At 35.6% G+C, this 24,307-nt stretch overlaps 1 protein-coding gene across 8 annotated transcripts in view; it reads right to left on the reverse strand.

Annotated features, from left to right (window-relative positions):
* The window catches only part of nompC (no mechanoreceptor potential C), a 77,803-nt gene that overhangs the window by 36,797 nt on the left and 16,699 nt on the right, over positions 1-24,307 (reverse strand). For 6 of the 8 annotated variants that reach the window (XM_087351688.1, XM_087351687.1, XM_087351691.1 and 3 more), the window contains exons 3-6: positions 17,669-17,770; positions 11,791-11,907; positions 5,830-6,030; positions 4-109 (exon numbers count right to left, since the gene is read on the reverse strand). In XM_087351688.1, the coding sequence (XP_087207814.1) occupies positions 4-109; positions 5,830-6,030; positions 11,791-11,907; positions 17,669-17,770 (526 nt within the window). Of the gene's footprint in view, positions 1-3; positions 110-1,341; positions 1,452-5,829; positions 6,031-11,790; positions 11,908-14,417; positions 14,549-17,668; positions 17,771-24,307 lie in introns of those variants that run through there. The other 2 variants (XM_087351693.1, XM_087351696.1) reach the window with 2 other exon arrangements.

The following is a 24,307-nucleotide window of genomic DNA, read 5'->3' on the forward strand; positions in this document are numbered from 1 at the left end:
TACCTTGATTGTCCACGATAGCCGCATTTGCTCGAACGCCATAGAAATACTTGACTAGAGTTTCGTCCCCTTCTGCTGCTGCAATGTGGAGCGCCGTCTGACCCTCCCCCTGCAGACAAAGTTTCATTGTCTTTATATAAATTTGAGCTTTATAAAGTCCCATATTCAGGACACATTTTGTAGAGTGGTGAGAAGTTTAAAATTCGGGACTGCTGACACAAGGATACGTCGAAGAAACATGTAGACATGTTTTGCAGAAAATAATTACCAGCACACACTAGACCATATGGGAAACTAACTGGTGGGTAAGAACCTCTTGGATAATGGTCAGTTGAAAAATTCCAAAGTGGGTGGAATAATTATGATGGATATTGAAAAACTAACTTATGGACGAAACTGGCTCAAGTTCGTGTCAAAATGGCTTGCTTTGGTTTTAGCCGTGACATCTGTCTCTTTATATTACCAGAGAGTCACTTTTATATTATGTAGTAAAAATATCGAGCAATAGTTTTAAGACTAAAAATCAAATACCCAAATTCCACACCTAATAATTACGAATTTTTTATGTTAAACGTATTTCATTTAAAGTAAAACCTAAAAACTTAATTTGCAACTAACAAGTAAATAACAATTTCTGTAAATCGATGCTTTAAACGACAATAAATGTTATTTTATGGATAATACCATTTTCGACTCTTTAATGCTTCAAGGGGTAATTCTAACCTTATGCAGAATTATTTTGATTTGTTTGTTTATTTCCAATGCCTAACATGAACGTTTTATCTGTGATATTTATTCCAGGTTTTTACTCATCGCCCTGATGACAGTAAGCATCTCTGAGGAGTTTGGTGAACTTCTATCAGTTTACACGGTGCAGCATTCCAGGGGTTATCTTCACATTCGTTACGGTGAAAATTTGAAATTTCAACCAGAATTTTACAAGCTATCTCTGCCGAATATATTACAGATGTCTCCCACTTCTTCCTTAATTTATCGCCTTAGTAATACGTGGTGAATAGTTTCAAATATCCAGAAAATATTAGGGTAATCCAATTATAGAACATTCCAGAAATTGCACTTGCTTATAAAATCTACGTCATAAATTCCCAATATCTCAATATCATAGTTTACTCTTCTGCATTAGATTCAAACTTCCATCTAATTTAAATGACGCAGAGATGATGCCCTCCAACGAACCGTCTGAAAATATCAACCTCATTCTTAAGTGGTCCGGTGAACGTAAGTTTTAATACGACACCATCAAATATTCATAAAAATCAGCTAAACTTATTGTTACGGATAAGTCCAGATTATGTTACTGACAATTTTTATTCTACTTACAAACGACACATGTATGTGTCTGCTAGCGTTATTCCACAGTGTACACGTTAATACTTTGTTCCTAATTAACGATGTGACAGAATAAGAACAGCTCTGTGCGATCCTTTCAAGTAGCGACCAGCAACTGAGTCTACTGAAATGTTTTAACTCCTCATTTTCATTCCCTCTACAAAAAGTAACAAGAGATAACGTCTATGTATATTTTTAGTGAAGTCTAAAGCAGATGCAAAAAAAGTTATACTGTCTTAATGTAAGAATGACATATAATATTTATAAATGTCAGGTGGAGATCGCGTGCAACCAATGAGAAAGCTTCTAACAAATAAATAAAGATGATAGTTAAGGTAAAATATTTTCTGGAAACAATATCTTCTTTTAAATTTATGTTGGTCATAGCTCCTCCCTATTTTTTGTATATCAGAATGAGGGGAATGGTTAAAATTTGACGCTGTTTGACGCAGTGACTCTGCAGTACGGTTGAAGTCAGAAAACAGCTCCCCATTAGCAGATCTGATTAAAGTGATAATATGTAAATAATACGCCTTATTTCATAAGGTGCTGAAACTTCCTACTGTAAAAAACTTTATGTGGAAAACATAGGCATACAATATTACCAGTCAAAATATATGTTCAAGAGTAGAGTAATTTGAAAACAATTGCTAGCATTTATTTCGGAATTTTTATCCCACATATTCCTAATTGAAATATACAAATAATTTTACCTGCTGTTGTATATAGGTGTGTAAATTTATTTATTAAATTTAGGGTAAACTGGTTTCAATGTATGTGGAAACAAAGTGATGAGAGAAATATTTGGGTCCACAAGATAAGGGTAAAAGAAGGTTAAAGTTAAGAGGCTTGAAAGTAACTTGTATTCTCCACAAAATATTATTAGGATGATAAAATCATGGAGGATGAGATGAGAGAGGCCTGTAATGCACATGAAAATATTAGATATATCTGGCGTTTAGTCGATAAACCTGAAGGGAAGAGACCACAAGCAGATTGGAGGATAATATTAAAATGGATCTTAAAAATAAGGTATTAATGTGTGGACTGGATTCAACTATCTCAGGATCAGGAACAGTAATAGGCTTTTGTAAACATGACTATAAACCTTCCTATTTAATAAAAAGCGGAGAATTTCTGGCCAGATGACCGACTATCAGCTTCTCAAAAATAACTTTTAAATGGAGTTAGTATTAGCTACAGGCTGAAGAACAGAAGCCACAAATCTTCTAAGTGATCTTTGAAGTAAGGAATGTGCAGTCCGGGGACCGACAAGATACGAAGATAATATTAAAATGGGTTTTGATTATATTAAATGGATTTTAGTGACTCAGGATCGAAACCAACAGCAAAAAGTATTTTAAGCTGTTAACACGTATTTGATAAAGCAGGTTGGCATTTCTTGAAAATGGCAGGTCTCATAATAAACTCAAATCAAATTGCCCTTTTTTGTATAAAAAACAAAGATTAGGTATGTTTTTGTTTAGTAAAACCGAATAACTAATAGACTCAGCCTCTCTGATATTTTTGACCACGTGGGCAGTATCAAGATTTGACAATTTATAAATACAAATAAACCAGTCACAGCTTTGTTAATTCTTAAGTTCTGCAAATTATTTTCTTAAAAATAATTTGTTTTAAAACAGACATGCGTCGCTCTTCCTCGGAGTGTCCACACAGACGCATTCCTCTTTAGTGTGGTAAATTATAATAATAATACGCATTTCATTACACGAAACTGCTTTAATGCAAGCTACTCGTTTTTTTCCATACTCATGATATATAAGTTGTCCTATATTTTTGCCCCGTCAACGATTTTTTCCACACTGAAGTAAACTTTTATTACTGTAGCAGGGGCTGACAGATGTAAAATATGATCTTGTTAGAACACGAAGGTGATATAAATGTACATTCAGATCTTTATAAGAAGTATTTCTTATTGTGACTTCCGCATTTCAAGTGACAGTATGCTGCGAAAAAAACTTTTTATAGACAGACTGGTACTGTCAAACATCATACGTTTATATATTTGTAAGAGCTAATGGTCGATGTATGAAGTAGATATTTTAATTTTCAATTGGTTAGGTCCGTTTTGAGAAGGATGGCTCCCCATATATATATATATCTGCTATCATAGATATATTGCATAATGATAAACTCAAAAAACGTTTGCCTATATAAACGACTAAAAATGTTATCTGATAAAAATATATGTCGTGGAATTGCAAGCCGAATATAAGTGATAAACTACAAAGGACGTAAAAGAAGGTTTTAAGGCAGGATTCCAAAATTTGCCCTCAGGTATCAAGTAAACCAATCATAAGTCTTGTAATGATTACCAGATAGTTAATTAATTGCAAATGAGGCTGTTGTTTTATTCTGTGTGCATATTTATAATATAAATTGTATTTTAACCTGCGAGGGATAGAATGAAGTTCAAGATAAAATATAATAGCAAAGCCCGTGATTTTCACGGACTATTATCACGGTACTTAAAGGTACGATGCACATGTAGGTCATGAGAAAGAAATGAACACAAAAATTTGGCAAGAAAACTTCTTTAAAAACAACCACTTTAAAGACTGAGAAAAAGATAGGACAGTAACATTAAACTTATTAGAAAATATAGGCTAGAATTTCAGTTGGACTGAAGTGATTCAGTATATAGGTTGGCATAGGAAGTCGCTATGTTGAACCACGTGATACTATTACCAGAGCATAATAATCGAAGTTTTTGTTTTCAGTGATATAAGAATGCGTTATAACGAAGTAGTGAAGTTATCATTATTTCCGAGCTGCCCAGAGCTTTTAAGGTTAACCGCACGGCGATGAATTTACATCCAGTAAATTAATTCCAACAGCTACTTTTCTTCGTCTTATCTGCCGTGTACATCACATGCCTTCATTATCATAGCCTGCTGACGTCATAATATGAGCTGCAGCCATAAAACATGTTTTATTTCGTTACAAAGTCTTTAAAAACCTGCAATATTTCTGCAATATAATTTTTATGGCTGAATATAACTTATTAAGGTAACATGATTCTAATAAAGCAGAAAAACGGGCACAAATGTGCAATGTATCTTGAAATTCACGCACTTTTGAAGTCACATTCCTTGTAATTTCACATCCATCATTGGTGACAGTATGATAAAATAAATTATTTTAAAAGCTTGCAATAAAATATTTTTAGAAATAAATGTGCATAAAAAACTATCAAAAACTGCTAAAGTCACGATATATTTTATCGCAATAACATTCATTAGCCTTTATGACCGCCATGATCTTTCAGACGATTTTAATGCCAACTTATAACTTATATATCGTATTAACTTAACATTTTGTAATTACGCAAACTTCTTTTAACATTGTGTAATACGTAAAATGTGATAAATTTTTTGTTTAACAAATAAAATTGTAAATAATAGAACTTCAAAATATGAATACCATAAAGAAGACACAAACACTTTGTAGCATTACACTAAAGTAAGGGGATAATTTGTCTATTATTATTATTTAGTGTTCTGTCTGACGACAGGTCCATATGAATAGGATCCTTCCATCCTTTTCTCGGACTGGGACCTGTTCATATACGTTCTTGGCAGATGATCCAGAAGTGGTTTGCCATTGCCTTCTTCTGTGTGTGAATGGAGTAATTGTTGGGATGCCACGGAGAAACCGGGGAAGCCCGGAGGAAAACTCCGTGTTGCCTAGACCACGGCCTTGCCGAACACAAGTTATAAATTCGAGCACCGCCGGGAATCGAAACCGAGACCCAAGGATTACAAGGCCAGCGTTCTAACCGCTAGACCAAGATAAATCTAAATAGGTTTGTACGATGTCTCGTTACTAAAATGAAAGAAAAATTTATAATACAAATCCTTTAAAATGCGAAAAAGCATGGGAAAACACTGGAGATTACGGCAACAAATAACAATTGCATGAATTTAGAAGTTAAAAGCGCATTAACTTGGAGAATGCTTCTTACCATATAGGCAAGAATATTTACCTAAAACAGACCTATAATAGACTTGTCACACATACAGCTTAAAGATAAGTCTGTAAATTTCAATTTTAAATTTTAACATTTACTTTTTGTTTTGTATACGTAGGCATACTCATTGTCTACAGTCATTTTACATTTTACGTACCAGTGGTTCATTAGTTATAGCTATCGAATCGAAAATTAAATAATTTACAGATTTTGAGCGAAAACAGTTACAGAATATAATTTTAGAAATAATTGCACAGTCCTCATTATTGATGACCATCAACCTCACTAAATGGAGTTATCTTTAACAGCTCCATATTCATACAACGTTCATGAAAATCTTACAGTTCTTTCAAACGTTATTAGAGGCCACACAGATGTGAAGGTCTGCTGTAAACGTTTCTTCTATTATAGAATAAGAAAAGAGAGTGAAAGCAAAATACTTTTACATGAGCTATGCCAGTGTGAATGTTCCAGTCTGTACTTACATTCTGCATGTCAACGTTTGTCCCATAGTCGACCAATATCCTGACCATATCGATGTCTCGACGCCGTGCCGCGAGGTGTATAGCCGCGTCGCCGTTGTCCGTGGTTGCCTTCAGTTGATCGGCTGCTTGTTGTCCCAGGAGTTCCCTGCACATGGATTGGTTTCCTGCCTCCACAGCGAGCAGCAACGGTACCTTGCCTCTCTGAAAAGTGCCCAAACTACTTTGAGTGCCGAGTAAAAGCCACTGAGTCCAGCACTCAAATTGTTCTTCGCCACAAGGTAACCTGTCGCCCCCTAAGTAAATTCTTGTACAATAGAGAATTTGATTGCGCCTCCCTGGCTCCGAACCACTGACTCCTTTTCTAGAATACTATGTGTGTTGGCCCTCTGGGTGTGTTACAGTGTCTTCATAACTATGGCACCTTCGTAAGGTACCCGTCAGTGTCGTTGGCCAAGTAGAAATGATCGAGTTCTCTCTCCCTTCTATTCGTGACGACGCAATAGGTACGAAGTTTTAAAACGAATAAATTCGATTGTAGCTTTTTTTTATCTTTGCATTCTCCTTCCTCGATTGGTGCTAAATCTTCGAATTGTGGTGTGCGCAGATTGACAGCGCATCTGTAAAATTATATTTGGAAAGGGAAGGCTACTGTGCCATCAGTTATAAATTATAGGTCTTCTAAATTGTTCCAGAATAAACCCTGCTGTTGTAGTGTAATCTGTTATTCACGTTCTTATGTGTTGTTGGTAGATTGGTTTGTGTGGAAAATTGCTTTTAAGGGGGTAGTTTAAAATTACTGATAAAATTTCTGGCTTTATATGAATCATCATTGTACCAACTGGCGCCAAAATTCCGATGAGTACAGATCGATTCTTTACAAACTTCATCATTACTAAATCGTGGGTTTCACAAGCTAGCAATCAGCGGTATTTTCTCTAATTTAAACACAACTAGTTTAACCAATTTTGGCCAGGCTATAATTTAAAATTAGTGCGAAAATATACTGATTTACTGGCATTGTAATAAGAGTAATTCAAAATTATAATAGGTACAAACACATGTTTTATGTTTCGGAGAAAGGAAACCTACTTGTGACATTCTGATAAATATTTTTGGCGATTTATAGCATTAAATAAGAATAAATCTTCCGTAACTATCTTTTAACTAATAATTTGTTTCGTGGTCTATGTGGTATTAGCTCTAAATTATAAATTAATAATTTGTTCATACAAAGCATTGAGAAATTCCATGCAATAAAAATTGATTAGTTATAAAATGGCAGTGACATTATAATCTAGTCACAAATACATAGTGTCTGATTAATTGACGTATGATTAAAACTTTCACACTAAATCTCGTAAATTTCTAATCAAACTCTAGCTGTATCTAAATATCGTGCTTTGTATAATCGAGCCTAACATGTAAACACGATTCATGAATGTTTCAACTTATTAAAATTTCTTTACATATTCACACATATTAAATGCACAGACATTACACAGTTCAAGATTAATTCAAATTATTTATTTTTACACGTTTCAGACGAGGCACTTAAAATTCGTGTCCCTTTTCCGGCTCGACTCATGTCTAGAATTATGCACTATGTGTGGCCCCAAATGTCCCAGTTTTAAAAAAAATTATATATTTAAAATTCATGCCATATAGTGACTGGTTTATATTTCATTTAAATTAAATGGAAATGTGTTTCAGTGAAATACATATTTTTACGTGCTTGTGAGAATATGGAGGGAAAAAAAATAGCCCATAACCTAACCTTCTGCCTGGAATTTTTAAAACTAGGCGGTTATGATTTTTCCTATAAATATAATGACCCCCAAAACAATTGCCTAATTTCTAAGCGTCTCGTAGAAGACACTAGATTTGATACGCTTGTTGTAGATTACAGACAATTATCAAAATTCGTCAGCATTAATATCACTTCTCGAATTGTATGTAGGCCTACTCAAATTGTCCCTCTAAATTTCCATAAACGAATTTAAATTTCATCCAAGAATAACATTTTTTGTAAATGTTAATATTTAGCACGACACTTCGCATGGTTGCATAGTTTGGAAAGCTCCAAAGACAGCTAGATAGTATCTTTGTTTACTGATAAAATATGAATTTCGAGGGTCTCTATTCCCGTGACACGACAGACGTATCAACTTTTATTCTATTTGAGGTTGAAAGGCAGAGTGGCTCAAGTTACGGTATGTGAAATATATATCCAATACGCATTATAAATGCTAAAGGCAAGAGATGTTTCCCCTGCTTTTTCCAGGACACTAGCGGTTATTTAATCTCGAGAGTAAAGCACAACCATTAACGACGTCTTTTATGTAACATTGAATCTGTGAGTATGCATGTTCACTTACAACTGGACAAGCGGTACACTAGTTTCTCCCAAACATGGCATGTTTACACATTGAAAATAGGATGATATTTTAGAAAGGTAAATATCCGAAAAAATGTAATGAGCTCAGGTCCCGGTGAAAGTGGTTTTTGTAGTTCGTAAACTAAGCACAATATTTTAGATTGTTAAGAATGAAACACAAACAAAATAAGTTTACTTATTATTGTGTGTCTTTTAGAACTTGGTTTCTCACGTTACGGAAAGAATACACATTGAGAGAGTGTTTTAGAATGGAATACTGAGGAAAATATTTCGACTTAGGCGGAATGATCATTCTACAATGATACATTACAAGACAGCTCAGAATACAAACACACCTGAACTCACCAAGCTGCGTTGACAACTTGTTAACTGTGTTAACTATTTTTAAAATATCTAAATTAGTTTTAACCCGTCTATTTATTGTTATTTGAAACTATATAGAAAGAATTAATAAGTAATTGTCCCAGTACAATGACCTCGAACGTGTATTCGAAACTGGTTATGGCCACATTGGGTTGAAACATGTAGTACAAAGAGAACAAAAATCAACATAACACACCGGATGTTACATCACAATTTTAATAATATCTGGAAGTTGAGAAGGCAGCGGTAAAATTATAGTTAGAAGAACAGATACCGTACAATAACAGAGAGTTGTATTAGAGCTGTGTACAGGAAGAACTCAATAGTAGGCAGACTCAGTCTTTTGTTTTGAAATCACCGTCTTTTATGCAACGCAAAATTCCATTACCGTATTCACAAGAGTCTGCCATTGGGCCATACATTCGAAGATAGAAACCTCATGACGACTTCCCGTTGCCGAGGTCGTGCCAAAGAGTCCGTCCTACTCCAGGGTCCTGCGTAGAGTTTTGTAACACGCTGCTTTCGTCATGTCATAGCTCGAGCAGTTAGTCGCCGCAGAGGCAGTCCACGTGGGATTCACGGTGGACAGAGTAGCACTGGGACAGCTTCCTTTCTGAGTTTCTGAGTTTCCCCTGTCAGTATTATCCCACCTCTGTTCCATATTTACACTTATTTCATCTGGAGAATGGTCGAAGGCTAGTTAGAGGTCCAGTTTCACAGAGACATAGTCTTACCTGGGGTCCGCAGTGGCCGCGCGGTCTGAGGCGCGGGCCTTGTGCCGCTTGGTCTCTGGGACCGTGGGTTTGAATCCCACTCAAGCCATGGATGTGTGGCCGCGTTTTTCTGTGTCGTGCTGTCCTGTGTACAGGTAGAGGCCTTGCGACGGGCCGATCCCTCATCCAAGGAGTCCTACCGAATGTCTATAGACCAAGCCAACGAAAAGTTGGGACCCGAAGTGCTCAGGCACTTGAAGAACGGGTCGTTCCCAGTGTCCCCCAGTATAGTCTTACCTACCACAGCAACGCACGTTGCTTTCCATTATTGCAAGAGGTTGTCAGATCGCGCTCCAGTCACCTTGTCAGCTGTCCATGGTTGCTTATTTAATAATATTTCAACTATCCTCTATGAAGGCAGTTTGGTCGATCTAATGTCTAATGACGATCTATAAAGTGGTAACAAGGAACCTACTTAAATTTTTTTATTTATTTTAGAATACAATACAATTGTTCTCTGCAGGCTACTGAGTATGAAAAATTAATAACTTTCGTTTTATTAACAGGGAGAGGACATCGCGGACAGATTTAATTTTTCATGAGCAGCAGATTACAAACCCTGAGTTGTAACAAGGGAGAATCTTGTTGACTTCTTTGGTATGTAAAATCATATGCTGGAATACGACTTTAAAACATGCCACGACCATTTTAATTCACAATGCAACTGACAAAGTCTGGTTAAATAAATATATTTTCAAACCAAAACCATGGTCTGAAACTCGTATGTACTATGAATAGTGGTTATTTACGAGAACTGCCTTTAGGCCGTTTATGTTGTGGTGAAATGAGTAGCGAGGTAAGGGGATGTCGGTACCAGGCCGCACCAAAATCTGGAAGGACACGCGAAGTACCAGCAAAATACCGTTATATTCTATTCTTTCCATTCCTCTGTGTCATAATGACGCCCCCCACCTTCGTTTGAAGCGTCGATCTGCGTGTACAGCTAAGTTATTACAGTTTAGCTCCTGATATTTGCCGCACACCTGATTTTCAATTAAAACAACTACAGCTTTTCATTCCTTTTTAAATTAAATTGAGATCTAAGTCTTTGAATTTTTAATGAGACTCGAAAATAAAAGCAGTACTGAATTTCAGTTATATTACGAATTTAATGCGGTCATTTAACCAATATTTTTATACAGAAAATGTGTCTGCCTAACACCGGGATTTTGCTGTCCACAGCTCTAACATAATTATCTCCAGTGGCCTTAATATATAACGCTTATAAAATCCCCATTCCCCAATTAAAATTATATATTATTCTGTAGAATACACAGTATCGAATTACAGAATGATTTATTACGATAAATTGGAAAAAAAAATTGTGAAAGAAACGTCAGTGGTTTCTTTTTTCCAAGCACTTGTCTGTCGAAAGTGAAGAAAATCACGATAAATTTTAGTTTGGACGGTCGGTATCTAGGCCTAACTTCAAACCCGGCGCCTCCCGAGAGCGAATCAGGTAGGTGAGTTAAACTACCCCGATGTTTGAAGTTGCTGTGTATTAGAAATTTCGCACATGACGTGGACTTTAGTTGCTTCATGATTATGCACAGTTGTAAGAAATTCGATAAATGTGCTCGTAACTAAATCCTTGAGGATAACGCAGACGGATAGACATTAGTAGAAACTTGACAGGGATCAGAGGAACGAACTCGGTTCTTTCAGAATCTTAGACGTAACATGTACTTTAGCCAGGGAAATCATAAACCAATTCAGGAAACAATAAAAAAATTAACTAAACGTTTGTTGTATGGAATTCGATGTTTCCACTAGGGTAAAAATGTAGATAGTAGTTTTCTGGGCGGGATATGGAGGCGACACATTCCTCCGAAACGTCGGTAACCACGTACACAACATACACACAAAACGTACGTAACGACACAGCCCAAAGGCCACAATCTATAAAAAACAGAAACTTGGGAAAGGAAGCAAAATTTTTACCACAATCGCCTTGATTATTCGGCAACTTCTCTGACACTTCTGTTGTGCTTGCTATCGAAATATAACAACAAAGGCGTTTACGTGAAGTACGATACAGGTTTATGCGTGGTGCGAGAGAGTTACATGTTAGAACATGCAGTCTCTGAGCTGAGATCTGAACCTAAGGCCTACAGAATAAGAAGCAGCTGTCACAAATTCAACTGCGACGATTGGTAACATGGTTAGAATATAGTTCTACGTTTTAAGGAAATAAGCAATTTAACAGTTTCCTTATTATTTGAGAAGTAATTTCATCTATTAAAGTCTTCCTAAATTAGAATATTAAGCAGGTGAATAATTTTTTCGATCTATCTGACCGTATTTCTTTACCAAACACATTTCTTTTGTAAGTAAAGTATTTTATATAATGTAACTGTTTAAAATATGGTCATTATTTTTCGATAACCTTGTACCGGTAATCACTTATCTCAGTTACTGCAACTGTCTTACCGAGTCGGGTTTGAGGCGAATCTCCTTGCCGGCCGTGTTGAGCAGTAACCTGAGTATACTGGTAGCCGTTCCCGTCTGCCGGCTCGCTACCAGGTGGACCGCTGTCTGCATTCTGGGCTGTTAATTGAACATCAAGCAGTCAGTAACGTTTTGTGTATCACATGACATCGGAGACATGCAAGTGCACTAACTGCTTCCCAAACTGAGTTTCTATGTTTTTAACACACGGATCATGTTGACAGAATATTAGTCACACACGTAATCAAATCACATGTTTCTATGAAATCCTACATTACCGTTCATTATCGCATTCACAAAACTGTCAATAGTCCTATCATTGGGCAATTAAATATTATACCGCCATCTATACTTAGTTTTTCCTAGTAGCCGTTTCCCTCCACGTTTTTAGACTAAAATAATCTGTGCTATTGTCAACTACTCCACGCATTCTACATCTAAGTTTTTTTAATGTTAAGTTATGAGGTTTTTTAATAATAGATGTGGCAGTGCTTTAGCACTGCATAACACATGTTTAGTTAAGGAGAAAGCATTAGACTGTACTTTGAAAGTATTTAAATGGTGACATACTCCGTGTTATACAGTAAAACCTGACTGCTACAACAGAAATTTGAACACCTACAGCAAAACTTGCACTTACCGGAAAACATCAGCGGCAACGAGTATATGTCTTAAAACGAATACAAAGTTACATGGGTGTTTCACGTGAAAGCGAAAAGAAAAGTTGAGAATTGTCTACTTTATTTTTTATGTTTATGTAGTTTTGTTTTGCGCCATGCTTTTAGAATTTTATTTTGAGAGGAATGCTGCTGTCAGAGATTGAAAATACTTGACCCCGACCGAAAAGATATAAGTGTAAATACTTTAATGGGGTAAAAAGGAAGAATAATAAAATATTATGTATTTCTCTGTAAATTTTTAGCACGAAATTCTGGCTTGCAATTTTAACAAAACAGTGTATGGAGTATGTAGTGTGTAATATTTTGTATGTTAAGACGGAAACAAGTCTCAAACGAAAAACATTCGAATTTCTTAGCATTCTGTTATAAGCAGGTTTTATTGTATTAAATTTTTTTAGTTATAGGAATCCAAGTGTTGTGATCACTGCTATGGTAGCTACATTATGCTTCCAGTAAACACAATTTTAACTACTTTTATTATTAATTATGTTAGTGATTTATTTTAAAACAGTGTTTACTTTTTTCATACAGTGTTATGGAATTTTTATTATATATAACACGTAAATATAACTTATTTTAAATTATATGGTAACTGTGTAAATAATCTGTCTTTCTTATCCATCTAATTTCCTTGCCTGTTATATTTTAGTTATTACTTATTATCTTTTTGCGGGTGGAGATAAGGGCCTACAAAAACGTAAAGTATCTGCAAATATCCTGAAAAATAAGTCGCGGATAACCAAGAAGTGGTGGTATCTAGGTTTCATTAGAGTCCTCTGAAAAATATTCTTTATGAAGAATCAATTATACGTTTGGCTCAGTCTAAATTTTCCCCACAAAGTGACCTCTAGGTATTTATGTAAACCAGTTCACACGTTTTTCCTATAATTTAGGTGACTGAATTTTGAAGCCCTGCAGTTGGAATCTGGTGCATCTACAAGCGACAGGAAGTGACAGTTATTGACCTCATTGATGTTTAACCGTTATGAAATCCAGAGATTCATCACCGCGTTAAAAGGAAGCCTGTAATTAAACCTTAAAACCCTATTTTATTAAAATCGATTTAAAAACGTTCCTTTCATTTATGATTACGCCCACTACATGACCTGATGGCATGAGATTTTGTAACCAAAGCATTGAAGTGATTTCCACTTTCCTTAACAGGCACTACATGTTTCTCCCAACTTTATTTGCCCTCCCTAATAATATTACACGCAGAACGGAAGTACGATACCAATACTATCTCATAATATCCTCCAACTTCATCTTTCTTAGTTGGAACTTTTTCCTCAGTAGGTCCATCTTATTCTCAGACACCCTTAACAGTCGCTCTGTTTTTTGTGGTAGTATACCAAGTTTCACACTAATAAAATAGCATTAAAACTGTGATATTGTGAGTTTCCACTACGGCGACAATGAAGATGGCTATTTACAGACCATTGTTCTGATTATAGAGACAGCAAGGACCTCTGAAACGTTGATAACTTCTACCAGACTACACGGCGCAACGACCTAGAAGACAGCCATTAAAATTATATTTTAATACAGCGTATTTTAATCTTTGCGTTTTATATAGGAGGATATGAGGTTGGAAGATAAAATACTCTTTATTTTTGCTTGCAACTTCTAAACGTCTTTCCCAGATATGTGAATTTTGATAGTTTCCGAAAATTTATTTACAATTTTTAAAATTAATTAGTCCAGTTTCCTAGCGGTGAGATATAAACTTTCATTTTGTTTTCTCTGAGTTTCACTTCGGGTTCATAAATTTGGAATTTAGGCTCTTTTCTCGAAGTATATATATTTATATTACTTGGATTTTAAAAACCAGAGGAAATCACAACACGTTTACTAAATTATTCTACGCCGCTTCATATTTGAGCATAATTGTATGAAAAAGGTTAACAGTGTTAATAAACGGTTAATTACACGTTTTAGCTTAGGTGGAGAATCCTTTCGTCTGGCCATGAGATGAATCGGAGTGCGGTCTATATTCTGCAACACATGTTGCCTGGTCGAGACACGGATTTACATTACAACTACTGCCTGCTCCAGAACAGGGCGAAGATAACTGAAAGTCAATAGGTCAAGCAATGTCATGCAGAGTACATGAAGTTCTTCAAAATAATCTCAGGGGTATGGAACACGTAAATTGCGGGCCCCATGATACACACAAAAGTGTTTGTTCACATTTGTTTCTTTTAACCAGTAAACATCTTAGCCCAGTGGTCAGTACTTGTTCTTCGTACTAGAAATGTCCCGGGTTTAAGCCTCAATCTAAAAGCTGATTATCATGACTGATGGTGTTCGTAAATTTTGTGGAAAAATGACTATTTTACGAGCATAAATTATCTGGTTTCATGTCAGTGGTTAAATAATTTGTGTTTATCATTACTACTTTTCTGAAAATTTAAGCCAATTATGATTACGTTTCTTTCCCTTTATACGTAGCTGATAACATGAAAATTTCTGACAAATTATCTAAATGCCTGTGTGTACAATTTTTAATAACGGATGTTCACCGTGTTTTTTTATGATATACGATATCTTCGGTTTTAATATAAACACTGACATTCATTTTTATGTTTTAAATAAAATTCCTAAGACTTGCTAGCAATAATTCGATTTGTAGACTATTATTATATTTATACTATATAATGTGATAGAGGCTGGATACTATTCCTTTGAAAAATCACTACCGTGTTTCTTGTCCATAACTCGGAAAGATTTAGAAACCATTTTCAAACACGGCTAGTAGATATTTTACTAAATGTTAATAATATACGAAGATAACCACTTTTATGGTGATAACTTAATTTGGTTGTAAATGTTTGATTTATTTTATATTGTATAGGCCCATATTTTATTTCAGCATATTTATCTTTAACGCACACAGCGACTGAAGGCCCGTATTTATTCCGAAATATAGGCCTGCACATGAAAATGGTATTTAAAACTGACAGACACCACGGAATTTTCCCTGGAAAAAGCAATAGCAGATATTTGACCCAGAACCACTAGGTAATAAAAATCATTAGATAAAACTATGGCCTAAGATTTGGATACAGGCATATGTATGTCCTGAATGGATTAAATTTTACGTGTTCGTAGATCGATGCTTCTTAAGCGATAATTTTGCCTAATTTAACGCAACAAGTAAAAAATAATTTATGACCATACGTGACCTGATTTCTCTAGAATGATTCATTTTTAAACAATGGTCCTCTATCTATAACAAGGAAACACGAAGACCAAAGAATAAAATATTTTAAAATTACTCATTTGTTAGTAGTCATACACAATTTTAATTTTTTAAATTTTGTAAATGCATAAAAGTCACTAACTAAATTATGTAGCTTCTTTGTTCCCACCTTATCAATATATCGTGGTTTGAAAATATTTCTTTTATTCGTTTGCTTATAACCTCCTTATAGCTTTCAGGCCAAAGTCTACTCACAGCTATAACAAAAGGTAGCAACAATTTTCTGTAAAATAACGATAATTTGGCAGTTTTTTAAAGCACTTCTCTACTTTTATGACAGTTTTGTATGTTTAATTTTGCTGAAAATTAATAAAATTAGTTTATTTAAAGTTAGTGTACTAAAGAACCATTTAATACTAGATTATTTTAGTGGCAGAAATATTTCTATCCCGCCATCGACATATTTAACCCTTCCAACGCTGATCTTATTTATAATTTAAGCTTAAATTCTAATGCACAACTAGTACGACTATCTTACGAATTGCGGGATAATGCGGCCCGCGATTAGAACGTGTTGGATAACCCAGCCTTAATTTAAGATACGAAATATAAGATCATCTTGCTAAATAATTTTAAGAATAGTATATATGTTACAAAGCTTTTATTAAGGTACAGATATTGTCTAATTAAGTGTGCTCATATTAGTATTTATATTTTATAATGTTTAATTAATTACAAAGCCTTGCAAATTAAAAATTAAAGTTTATTATTTACAAGGGTCTAACATAAACAAGGTTACATTTAAGCTTTATTAATTACATAGAATAATAATTTTATGGGAATGTTGAATACTTACACGCTTGCGTTGGAAGATGCATATTATGCAGCCATTTTATTGTGAAGCAAGAAGATGAAGAAGTATATTGATTTATAACATTTATTTATAACAAATATTAATATGAAAAGTTCTCAAACCCTACTATAAATAGCGTATTAAAAATTGTATTATGTTAAACATTTTAATAATTCATTTATATACTATATTCATTGATAGTTTGTATACTGATATGTGCTACATATTTCAGCGTTTTTATTTTCTCTTTTAACACTTTTCATTACTTTGTATTGAAAGCATAAACAATATCAAAATGGCACAGCTAACAATTTGGTTGACTCTCGTTGGGCATAATAGTTGGTCACATAGCAAGTTTATAAAGATATGTATCTTGAATTAATTCAATGAATAATTTATGGTGATAATACTTCATGGGATTTGAGGTTCTCATTCCAGTCAGTGCGAAGAAGGCTGTTTTATGGGTCTTGGCGACTGCGCTACAGCGTATTGGCTAATAGGTCAATGAACGTCTCGTGAATTATTTATGTATAGACAGATTTATTATACCATGGGATTGGTATCTTTCACTCTTGACAATATAAGTTCGTGCTCTTATCTTTGGACCATTGTTTGGTGATATTTCCTCATCATCAGCTATGGCCTCACAGGTGTTGCTTGAGGGCTATAAATATATAAAGCCACACCAGGCTGTCCAAAAATTTAAAATGGATAACGATTTGGATACAACAGTAAACCGGTGGCTCAGAGAACATAACACTGTATTCTGTAAACAGAAGAGATACGTGGTGTCTCCATCTTTAAGAAGTACTGAAGATGGAGGAAGTATGTTCCTCCAAAACGATAGTATCTTCCTATAAGTCTACACGATATGAGAATCCAGAATAACAACATCTTCATCTCCTTGAGAACCTCAAATCTCACATATACTGCACAAAAATATTTTATGTGTTATTTAACGACGCGTAATCCACATCGATTATTCGATTAATCACTTTAAGATGTATCCCTTGTAAACTTGCTTCATAAGCGACAACTAAAACTTTGCTTAAAATTTCTAACCTAAATACTTTATTTGCACTTATCTTGTGTAGTGATAATGATCACAATTTGACTGTTGCTTACCCCTCCAGATGCAAACGGGTCGACGCCCTTCTTGGTCAGCAGAATCTTCACGATGTCTTCTCTAGAATGCATAGCCGCAATGTGAAGAGCGTTGTAATTGTCCTGCAAACAAGATAACGAAATTTAGTGTTGTAACAAGAGGTCTACTCCTAATGCTATTGGAGTAGTATCAGAAGGTAGAACACAGCCAAATACTGAATTGATATTAAGAAATTTCTGTCCAACTGCTATCCTAAAAATCCCTGTCCATCTCAATGTTATTGTTCCATTTCCTTCTCGATATTTCAAGTGGCATTCCAATTCTCTCATCCTAAGTACATACTTAGCCCAATGTAATCACTTAGATTTCATGACGGTAATAACGCTAGGTGACCAGTATAAATTATTATGTTCCTTATTTTGCAGTAGGCCTATACAAAATTGACAACTTAATTCATTCTTCATGGGAACAAATATTTCATGATCACTTAGTTTCAGAACATTTGTAATTTATATTTTTCCTCTACAGTAAAAAAAAAAGTTTCACTCGAATATGGTACGTCTGCCGACATATTTGTTTCATACTCATAGATCGTCAAGATTTTGGCGAAGGAAGTGTGGTGCAACTAGGCTGGTATTACGAGACTTGACCAAAACTCAGGAAGTTGACAAAATGCAATTTTAACCCAAATTAGACAACAAAGTCCCACTGCAAAAGAAGCATTAAATAAATGGTTAGAATTATGTATTTCTAAACTAAAGTAAATATTGTTTTAGGCATAAAATTTTCGTCAGTTACCGGAAATAAGTATTTATTTTTATTAAGAATACATTTTCTCCAAAGTGTGTGTAGTTTCAGAGAAATTATAAATCGGATATATTTTTTTGCTTCATTAGTACGTGACCATAGTAACGCGGTAGGCAATTTCCCATACTTCGTATATGTCGACAAATTTGCCTAATCGTTAATCTGTGTTTCAAGCGACCTAAATTTTAGTAAATTTCTGAAACTCTTGCCTAGAAATACCCACTGTGAGTTGGTAACAGCTGAAGGCTACACTGATAAACAACAAAACGAAATATTCTTGCGTTTCTCTCTTTCATAAATAATTATTTTACATCTGTTTAGTGTTTACTGTTCCCCCGTCAAGCCATTCTTTTCAAATCACTTTGGAGGGTTCTCCTAATATTGTACTCCACACTACATTTAAAATTTGCTTAATGACAAAAATATATTGCAAGAATTTGAGATCCTATATGTCTTAAAGTTATTAGTTATATATAGAAAATGTAGCTTGAATAATAACTGCGCTATTTAGTTACCACATAATTTTTAAATCCTTGGTGTTCCAGTAGCGTAGATTTTCAACAAACTCAAATTTATAACAAATAATATCACTACATCTCGTGGTCGCCATGGCTGATTAAATCTGTAAGAAAGTTTGTAGTCCATTTTGTTGTTATATTTCTCATACTCAGCAAAACTGTTTCTGTAAAACGAAAAACTATCTACAGATTTGGCAGCCAAGTGGTTTTTACATTCTACAAAAGTGAGACTTTAAAAGTTATATGTTTTATATTAACTAGCAACATACACAATTTCAAGCTTTTGTCGCACCATACTCAGATACCTCTACGGCCAACATTTTGGTATAATACCAAATAATTAAGTATTTCAACAAGTAAATTCATGAGGTAAATGCCACACTGAATATTTCCATTTACGTTTAACGAATGCATGAATACTCTGCGTGTTGTCTGTGTGTGCCATTTACAGTTCACATTCATTAAAGTACCAAGATCACTATCCTATGAGATTAGTTTTAGGAAACGACGCACGCTTTCCGCCATGTTTGATTTCCCATTGCATGGGAACTCAGATTAACTTACTTTCTATTCAGCGATATGGTGCTTCTTGGAGAAACATACACAGAATAATCACAGCGGTAGCAGTATGACTCACAATCCAGAGGTATCGAGTTTTAATCTCGAATAGGGGCCGGTAATCTTCGATATTTTTCATATTTCTCAGTCCCTGAAGCCAAATACGCCTAGAACATTTTCCTTAGGTAAACTCAGCAGTAGATGTAGCGATGGATAAAGCAGGTTGTTATAGTGGTAGCACTCTGAACTTGGATTGTTTTGTTAGGAAGGTTGAATTTCGGCTGCGTGCATTTCCGAGTATTGTGCAATGGTAGGAATACCCACTTACTTGTGATTTATAATAAGACATAAGCCATACCTAGTACGCTGTCTCTTAGAATATAGGAGACGGATAAAAAGTATGAACATTCAATGAAGGTACCGCTGAACTAGCTGTACTGAGGAAATAATCGAAGTTGCTTATTTGAAGATACTGTTTGAACATTCGCTTGGAGGAACAGGGTGAGCTCCAGAATCGCGATTATCTCGTCCGAGAGTCGATCAGGGCACAGTATCGAAAGTAGTGGCGTGACTCGAGCTTCCATGCTCTGTTCGATTTTTTATTCGTAGCTGTTCGGTCATGTTTGAGGGGAAGTAGAACAGTATGCCAGTTAGATTTAAATTCAAATCTAGACAAACTCTGTTGAGAGGTGGAAATTAATTGGATATTTCGATATCAGAATTCGGTTTACATAAAGGGAAGGACTACGATTTGGCCACGCGGATCATTTTGTAATTCAGCATAGAATAGAAATTACTAGAGGGCTAGCTGCTTTGTATGCATTCAGTTAGTCACCCTTGTGACAGTTAGCTGTGAAGTTTTCAGTAGGGAAAACCTTAAAGTCCCTTACGAATTCCAATATACTTCGAAACACCTGTTAGTTGCATTTTACTGTGATTCTTGACATAGATTCAGGCTAGTACAATCAGAATCCGGTCAGCTAAGCACAAATAACAGCAACTTCACAAAGGCTTTAACTTAAGGACCAATGGGCCGCCTGTATTCGAATTCGCGGTGATGCTTTGTCCTCGTATCGCGGACTCTGGTTTTAGCTCTCTGTGCGTCAGTAGTATATTGATCTCGCAGTAAGTTTGTTTTACTTTGCGTCTAAACAGTTTAACATTGCCATCTGACTATACGTTTAAGAATATAAGAATCTGAATTAACCAAGATTTCGCGAGACTGAAGCTTATTTTCAACTAACCGAACGTTTGTTGGCTACTGCTGCGAAGTGGAAATGAAAATGTCACCATGCTGAGAAAACAGCGTGTTTTCTTCACAAGGTTCTGCACTTGTCCATCATTGAGGTCCACCCCCCGGAATATTTCCTTAGACCCAATCATGCTTTATCGGAGTTTCTAAGTCGAAACCCAAGATAATCTTCCTTATTAATCCTTGTCCATCGGAAAAATTGTATGTCATCTCTTCTACCTGGCAATCCTAAGATAAAAAGGGTTGATTACCACAGGAGAAGTGGGGACTAGTAAGAAAGAGGGTAGAGTTTTTTTAGCATTTCCCACGCTCGACAACAGAACGAAATTTCTTTCTGTTCCTGAATTAATGAGTAAAGTAAAGTAAAGTTTGTCCAGCTACGTGCCGTAAAGGCGCATTGGGGGAGTGGAGGTATAGCTCCTCTCTTTCTTGACCTCGGCACTAGATGGGGGTGAGTGGTCAACATCAAGCCCCGGCCGCCTTTACCCCCGGGAAAGGACCCCGGTACCCATTGTAGAGGAGGCTGGGTGGGCCCCAGAGCCGGTCTGGACGCAAAGGCTAAAGGAAAAAAATCCTCTGCCCCCGTCGGGGATCGAACCCCGGTCGTCCAGCCCGTAGCTAGTCACTATACTGACTGAGCTAATGAGTCACTGTATATATTTCGCAAATGTGGTGACGTCATTCAGAGACAATTCGTCGTTCTTTAACTGCATGTCCAATGGTAAGACGTATGACGTACCCCTTCTATCCACCCCGTGTTGAATGCGCTGAAGGGAAAAAACGAGATAAGATCTCATAGTAACGCAGTGGTTCACATCCGGAAAAAGATCATCAGGGCACAACTGAAGTGTTACATTCTACGCGTTGTAAGAAATGGCACCTACTTGACATTTCCTTTGGTTTAATTCATGTAGCACCTCAACAATTCTATGCATCTAGTTTGTTTTTTTTAATTTCGAAGAAAACCACAAAGGATTTTAAGGTAATTTCCGCCACTGAAGAACTTAAACTTCACACAAAAACAAGAAAGACCTTCGCCATTAAGCTTGCAACAACTGACAACCGCTTTACACGATGCTCATTTGTTAACATGTCCACAGCCTTATAAATCACGAATTCGTGTCAAGAGTAATTTATTTAAGAGGCTTTGCAAACTTTGTTGTAAATTTTCGCACCCGTAAGGAACAATCATACAAAATAACACTTTGTTATATATGACCGCAAACTTATTCTGTACTTTATTAACACACAAAAGAGATTTAAACAAAATTAGGTCATGTGACACCGCAGGAGCTACTTCCACTTTAGGTCGACTTTTGAATTTAAACGCCCATATTTATGCATTGTTCATTAAGAAAATTAATGAAGCCGAGACAAAGAACACGACACTGCACGGAGGTTTAAGTAATGCATAAAGAGCAATTGCAAGAAACAAAGATATAAAAGCTACAGAGAGAATGAAAACAAGAAAGAAATAAGGAAACAGGGATGAAAAGAGAGAGAAAGATAGAAACAATAAAAACTTGAATGAATGAAAGATTACCTGGTCTGATAGCGTCAGCATACAATGAATTTAAATGACGCGACTTGGGGTTTAAATGTAAATCACATATGGAATTTTCTTCACCTACTTTGCCAGTTAGAATGAAACATTTTCTGCGGTATTGTTACCTGGACAGGATAAATAGTAGCTCGGCCACTGAACTGGCTAAAGATCCAGAGTCTATTTCCGTTCTGTGTTTACTTCGTGCGTTTCACCTTTCGTGAAAAAAGCATAGAAAAGAATATGTTTTTCAAGATTTGGAATGAAATCAGCAAAGTAGATCCTCAATTTGTTTTTGACCCCAAGATTAATACTGAAAATTTCTCCTCGTAATCTATTAATACAGGTTCAATAAATCTTCGTTAAAACCATTTAAATTATCAGCTCAGCTCATCAGATAGTAACTGCCATCTCTGACGTCACAGACAGGGGCCATGCATCAAAAATGATTACTCTATTGACTGTTCTGACGAAAAGGAAAGCAATTAGCCGATTAAAGTCAAAGCTCGTCTAAATAATAATTAAAAACTCAGCCCCTACCTCGAAGAAAACACAAATATTTACAAAAAAAGATCAATTAGTTAATGATGCTTTAGTAAATAACCCCTATGTGGGCTGAAATAGATAAATAAAAAATGTTGAATTACTGATTGTTACCACTCCGCTGTAAAAATTTAAACAACGCGGCAGTTTGTCCGACTTGCAGCGGATGAGACCAGAATTTTGTACCGTAATCAGTTGCAATAAAGGCTAGTGACAAATTTTAAAGAAAGAATCACAGACAATCATCTATCCGTCTTCACAGCCGTCATTCATAACAAAGCATTTTTTATATCTGCTTCAGCGTGACATTTTTTGCATGTCTGGTTATCGAAATTACAGTTCTTCAACTTTGTGGACAGGCGATGAGAGTCGTGAAAAAGTCTGGAATCAGACGAATTTCTTTTGTTTCTTACCAATGCCGTTCTACGGGATTATATTTGTAATTAACGTTTTCCGTCGTGTAGACCAGTGCATTGCAGATAATAATGCTGATGGTGGCTACTAGATTTTTTTTATACTGCGGAAAAGGTAAACGCCCTACTGGCATAGATGCTTTAATCTGATGAAAAACCAAGTTCCCGCCATGATTACCAATCTTCCTTTGCCACCATTAATCATTCTATATTATTAGGGCTAAATTTATACCGAAATGGGAGTAACCTCCTATATTATAAAATTTTTGATCGCACAAAAAGCCTCATTCCGAACTTCCACGATCCACTTTATTGGAATACTAAATCAACATACATTTCACTGTTTTCGTAAACCCAACCTCACGACATGAGGTCGAATAATGAAGGAAGTGTAGACTGATAACTTATGTCGTCCAGTGACGTAACATATTACATACAACCGGCACTTTACATCCTTGAAACACTGACAATGGAAATATAATATTAAAATGGGCCTTTTGGAAATGTATCGTGTGGTCATTGAATTCTCGAAAACTGAAATCGTAGGAATCTGATATCAAAACTTGTTTTTACCAGATATATTTGGAGTTGCCGATGGGTATCGAAAAGCAAAAGAAAATAAGAACTTTAAACGTTAAAAGTCGCAACCTTAATTACACACCACGCCTTAAAGAACTTAGTACGCCATCAATTACAAAAAATGAATACGGTGGGACTTGCATTGTGTCGACCCGAACACGTTTCCTTTCGTTCAAACTTAGAATCTTGCTCAGGAAATAAATGTCAATGTTACACAGACTGACAAGCATTGTTCAGTCAGCACACAATCACAGAATTATTTTATTGTTGTGATGGACAAAAGCATTGTCGTAAAATTGCTCTTTGTTGTTAGAAAGCGGATATTTAATATGATTAATCCACGTGGCTTGAATACGATTTTGACGTTCATGCGAAACTTTTTCATACAGACCTATATTTACGAGCATAATTATGAAGCAAGCTGTTTCCTGTTGCGAGAAAACAGA

The sequence above is a fragment of the Zootermopsis nevadensis genome, unplaced genomic scaffold, assembly GCF_977971745.1.
Source record: "Zootermopsis nevadensis isolate Lab colony 2312 unplaced genomic scaffold, Znev_1.0 Znev_ptg000020l, whole genome shotgun sequence".
Classification (NCBI taxonomy): domain Eukaryota; kingdom Metazoa; phylum Arthropoda; class Insecta; order Blattodea; family Termopsidae; genus Zootermopsis; species Zootermopsis nevadensis.